Source organism: Aquarana catesbeiana, linkage group LG04 (assembly GCF_042186555.1).
Source record: "Aquarana catesbeiana isolate 2022-GZ linkage group LG04, ASM4218655v1, whole genome shotgun sequence".
Classification (NCBI taxonomy): Eukaryota; Metazoa; Chordata; class Amphibia; order Anura; family Ranidae; genus Aquarana; species Aquarana catesbeiana.
The window spans coordinates 172,107,556-172,113,555 of NC_133327.1; the positions used below are offsets into that span (position 1 = coordinate 172,107,556).

Genomic DNA, 6,000 nt, shown 5'->3' on the forward strand with positions numbered 1-6,000 from the left:
ACCACTCCATAGATGTTCACATCTAACACGCATGTAGATATTGATCAGGTTGCAAGATTCTTATTTGCGTTTAAAATCTAGATTAGAAAACATACAAATATTATCTATGTAATGTTCAAAAGAATAACAACAATGGAGATTAAAATGGTTGTAAACCTATGTGTTTTTTTCACCTTAATGCATCCTATGCATTAAGGTGAAAAAACTTCTGGCAGTGCTGCCCAATGAAACGTGTGGCTTTGTGTAAATAAAAAGCAGAGTTGATGCACTTGCTGGCTTAAATGCAGTTTTTGGGCACCCTTTTTGAAAAAGGCTGCTGTAATCCAATCTTTAATTGTCAATAAGACCCCTTTCACAATGGGGCGCTTTGCAGGCGCTACAGCGCTAAAAATAGCGTCTGCAAAGCGCCCTGAAAGAGCCACTCCTGTCTCTCCAATGTGAAAGCCTGAGGGCTTTCACACTGGAGCGGTGCACTGGCAGGACGCTAAAAAAAGTCCTGTTACCGACCACCGACGCACCCACCGCCCCAGTGTGAAAGGGGTCTTAGGTATATATTTTCTTTTTTTTTTTCTTTATCCTAGCTGCTATATATTTTGTTAGTGATTTGTTTTTTTTTTTTTGTGTTTTTTTGTTTCCAGAGGTTGTACGGACAAGGCTACGTGAGGAGGGCACAAAATACAGGTCCTTCTTCCAGACACTGTCTCTGGTGGTGAGAGAAGAAGGCTATGGTTCCTTGTACCGTGGCCTTACAACGCACCTGGTTAGACAAATCCCCAACACAGCTATAATGATGTCAACCTACGAAGTGGTTGTCTATTTGCTAAATGGATAATAGCCCGGCGTGCATTCTTGTCTGTAAAGAAGATGGGTGACCAAAGAATTGAAAGTGGACCAGGGAGCACCTAGAGAAGAATAGTGATGGTGACATCCAGAAAGGCTCAGTGTAACGATCATAGAATGTATGGATAGCTGCTGAATGTGCTCCTGCCACCTTCATTGCATGTGGTCTTTGGCCACTCATGAGATGGAATTGAGAGGGTGTCAGAATGGGCATCATGCATTTCACAGCTGTCATTTTCCTTCCTAAATGGTATAGTCCATTAGGCTGTGAAAAGCTTGACACTAATGGGATGACAAACACAAAGCTGTGCTATTCTGTTTTACAGTGTACAGATGGTTTAAGCCTCCCTGTATTTCCTCTGTATACTGTAAAACACACAGTACACCCAACACATCCTATTCCCTACACATCTTTCTGCTGTGTCTCTGGCTGAACTTGAAGTTAATGTTGAAGGATCCCATTATTTGATGTGTGTTATATTAACAATACCTGGATGATGTACAGTTTTTCTTGTTTTTATTTTGTGTTTTTTATTTTAAACAAGCTGCTGTTTATTCATCAGCTTTACATGAGCACTTGTTTCCCATGACCAAAGTAAGGCCATCTTGGTTTTCAGGTTATGTATTACATCAGAATCTGCCACACCAAATACTTGATTCCAGTCTAGAGTTCTACCTATGTACTGAAAGTCATGCTACGCTTCCTGTTTATTGAAGAGTATTTATATACTGTGAAATTTTGCAAAAGGACCGTTGACCAGACATAGCCTTCTGGTATGGGGTTGCACAAGCATTTTTTTGCACCTACCATTATATTGTAGCGCACAAATACCATTCAATTTTTAATGGTCATATAAGCTTCTTGGTGCTCAAGATATCATGATGCTTTCTAACACATTGACTTGTGCCCCCTCGCATTAGCAAGGGCTCAATTTATTTGCTTCCTTTTTCAGATTTGTACAGTTCAATTCAAGCTATTTAGCCTATATAGCCACTCCATGAAAGTAGTTAAAAAAAAAAAAAAAAAATTAATTATACCTAAAATGCAAAGTATCCCAAAACTGAAGAGCCATCTGTTTTGTGATTGAGTTGAGTTAAAATGTATGTGTAAAATGTGCTTTCCTAGAAAAAAAAAAAAACACAAAAAAAAAATATTTTATATAGTGTGTGTGTGTTTTTTTTTTTTTTATTCTTTTTTTTTGGGGGGAAGCAATATTCCATCTCACTTCTATAGTTCAGCCAACTGTCCATTGGCGCACGTCTCTCCTCCGGGAGATGGAAAGGTCCACATGCAGTGTTGGTTTTTCAGCTGTTGTGATACAAGTCATTGGCTTGCAGGACTTGCTGAGGCTTTCAGTCATCAGCAGCTGGAAAGGAATGGACTTTGAAGTGTAATTATACCCATACAGCACTGTTTTCCACTAAGATTTGCCCAGCTGTAAACGTCTGCCTTCCTGGGCATCCAGCATATTGTATTATCCATATTGTATATGTGGACTTTTTCATCTGTGAAGGTTGATTTAACCATCCGATGGTCATATAATGCAAGACTGAGGGCAGCCCCAGCTTTTTATGGATGAATAAAAACAAACTCTTTTTGAAGTGAAACAAATTTTCTAATCAAGGTTGACAGCAGGTAGTCCTCACTTTCAAGAGTATCCAGATCCACACAATAGTTAACCTGAATCCCAAAGTGCTTGAGTGTCCACAGATCAATTCAGATTTCTCTATTGAGAGCATGGTTCAATAACCTCCCACCTACTAAGCCTTATTGGCTTATCTGAGTAAAGGGTTGTCCTTTGGTCAATAGTGAAGTTTTAAAAAGGTTCATCTCTCATGGGCTGCCTGGGCACTTTTTTCCTTTTGCACTACACTTTAAGTTTTAACAACCTTACTCATATCAAAGGGGGGGGGGAATGTTTAACTGAATCTTTACATTAGTTTAAATAGGCAAATCAGTTGTGTAAAAAGCTCCACAAGCAACCTTTGCCTTAAAAAAAAAAAAAAAAAAAAACATTCTGGTTTTCTTTAGTTTTACTCATTCAGCTGTATTGGATCTGCATGGGATCTTGAGTGCTAGTATGTGACACCAGGCTAACTGCAAAGATGCCTGTTATTTAAAGTAAACCCAACACCCATATTAAGTAATAGATTTTCTCTTTTGATAACAGGCACTTAACAATGTCTGCAAATTTTTGGAAAAGTGCCTTGAAGAACACCCCGAACCAGGCGTGCATGCTGCTATGCATGTCGTCTGGCACTGGGGTAGAATGGTCTCTCTTCCCATTATAGATTATCCTGTTTTATGTTAAAGCAGAATCTGTCAAGTTATTGAGCTACATTAGTATATTTAGCCTTTCTATTGCCCATTGCAGTTCCATGTGATCTAATTGTAATCATGGAATGCTTTAGGAGAGGGGGAGGGTTGTCAGCATAATTTCACTGAGAACCTGAATATAAATTATAAATTAAATCATGTGGTTTCTAGGCCTTTCTGGTTAAATGTATGTGCAAGAATCTTTTAGAGCTTTATAATAATTCCAATAATTACACATTTTTACTAGTGACAGGTTTTCTTCCTCTCAGTCTAATGTGGAAAGGTGTAGGCCAAGCCTGGTACTGGTGAAATTGGCAATCCAGTTATTTAAACCTTGCACTGTGTAAAGAAATTATACATATCCCCCCCCCCCCTTATATGTTCAGTTTAAGGAATTCACAAAATGAGATTATCATTGCTTAAGTCAAATGGATCAATCTCTTTATTTCACTATGGTTCAGGCTGAGACTGACATTTTGTTCTACTTCCCCAGAATGTGGTTGCAGATGCTTTACAGCAGGGGTCTCAAACTGGTCGCCCTCCAGCTGTTGCGAAACTACAAGTCCCATGAGGCATTGCAAGGCTGATGGTTACAAGCATGACTCCATCAGGCAGAGGCATGATGGGACTTGTAGTGTAGCAACAGCTGGAGGGCCACCAGGTTTAGACCCCTGCTTTACATCCTTTGGCCATGTTTAAATAAGGTGCTGCATGGTGGTTTACAGCTGTAATATATTGTCACTAGATACATGCACTGCTTGCTTGATGAACATTTTCTTCCATTTCCATAGCTTTTATTCCAGTGGATTGCAAATTGCCTGTATCTTTTCATACTGTAATAACGTAAAACTTTGATTAATAAAGAAACATTGTGTTGTATATAGTGTGGTAGATGTAAATCATTGTACAGTAGCATAATATATTTGTGGATTTTCTTCACTATACAAAAGCATGCAGTGCTATAAAATTCAGAAGTTCATAACCTAGCAGGTTTATGTCATCACTTTTTTTTTTTTTCAAAAATGTGTTCAAAATCTGTCTCATCTGGTCCCCCTAACGAAGAGTGGAAGAAGAGGGGCAAATATGGAAAGGCCTGGGTGTAGCTGTATCTAGTCATTTTTGGCTACAAAAAAAAATTGGAATCCAAAAATACCCGCAATTTGTTTCATTTCTTTAAAGATATTACTGGAGTTTTATGGATTATCAAACAACCATGTTGCTATCCCCCCACCCTGCACAGCCAGGCACACCGAATTTTCACAGGCACTCCAGAGTCAGAGAACAGTCCACGTTAAGGATAATAACCTTTGATAGGGATGGGGGATTATGGGATGCCCTCTTGACTTCAGAACAAACCTTCCTATATACAGTTGCTATGTACATCTCCTCTTCTTCCTCCAGCACTCGCTTGCAGAACCCAGCTGGTACACGGTTTGTCTGACAATCACTCAGTCAGATTGAAGCAATAGCCCATTACAGACAGGAATCCGAGGCCCCTTGGTTGTGTAGCAAAAGTTCAGTGTCCAGCTTAGATCTCTCTTGTTGCTGCTGATCCCAGCACCACCTCTTCAGGCACTGCCAACCCACCTGGCTGGAGCTGCCCCCTTTCACTAGCCCTCCAGGCTAACTTCTCCCCACAGGCCTCCAGACTGACACTCTCTCCACAGTCCTTCAGACTGACACTCACCAGCCCACCCAGGTGACCCTCAGAAGATCTCACAGACTTGCTGTCCTCTCTCCTTGCTCCCGTGCCTCCGGGAAGGGTTTCCTCTGTGTGTTTTAGAGGGAATTTTCCACCAACCAAGGTCAAACTCTCCCCCCCCAGACTAGGGGGCACCCTCAAGGGCCACCAAAAGCCTCCTCAGCACTCCACCTTCCACCCGACTGCCCTGCTGGCATGGCTCGTGTCTATTTATGAGGTAAGCTCTGCTCCCTGCCAATCCAAAGCTGGGGATTGGCTGAGGCCTCATAAATTTGCATAGCAGCCTCTACTTACTCCCACCCTCCAGCTCCAGAAGATTCTACAAACTTCCAGACCATGGGGAAGTGCCGGATGTGTCCTCCAGCCCCTGAGTCAGTAAACCCTGACCCAGATTCACAGCCCAAGGCTGGCCCTCGGCCAAGCTAAAATTTCTTTAATCGTACATCACGGGACACAGAGACCTAGTAATTACTATGTGGGTTATAGTCCACCTTCAGGTGCTGGACACTGGCACACCCTAAACAGGAAGTTGCCTCCTTATATAACCCCTGCCACTACCGGGAGTATCTCAGTTTTTGTGCCAGTGTCTAAGGTGTTGGTTACGAGTGAAGATGTGCTGTGCTGAGCTCCTCTGGAGCAATCCTTGCTGGGGCTAGCTATGCAGCCAGATCCATTCAAAGTGACTTTTAGGCCGAATTGAATGGTACCCGGGCCTCGTATCCGAAGAAACAAGGTTTGCCTGTAACGCTTCTCTTTTTGGAGAGCTGGACCCCAGGATCCAGTACTTTTGGTATTAAGGCCATAATGTTTTACTGGTGGGGTGCCTTTTACAGGTCCAGGATTGTGGGTTCCCTAAGGGTCCCCGGTTCCTGAAGGTTTGTTAACAGAACCCATCGTGAAGTGTGAAGATTGGGTCTGTTGGTTTTACCACAGAAAACCCTGTGGCGGTAAAGGTAAGTGAAGTTTTTCTAAGGAATTTTTTAATCTTCTTATGAAATGTTTCCTTTAAAGTATATGTTGTCATGCCTAAGTGTCACCACTGAGGCCTGTATGGAGCACGTACCTTCTCATGCTTTGCTCAGAGTCATGCTGTGTCACAGAAGCAGCAGACTTTTTTCCTCCAGCTAGCAGGCAGACCTCC

General features: G+C 41.9%; 1 protein-coding gene across 2 annotated transcripts in view; it reads left to right on the top strand.

Moving 5' to 3' along the window:
* Positions 1-4,036, top strand: part of SLC25A36 (solute carrier family 25 member 36) — a 106,378-nt gene extending 102,342 nt beyond the window's left edge. For both annotated transcript variants that reach the window (XM_073625926.1, XM_073625927.1), the window contains exon 7: positions 639-4,036. In XM_073625926.1, the coding sequence (XP_073482027.1) occupies positions 639-832 (194 nt within the window). In that variant the 3' untranslated portion in view covers positions 833-4,036. The remainder of the gene's footprint in view (positions 1-638) is intronic.
* Positions 4,037-6,000: the final 1,964 nt, after the last annotated feature.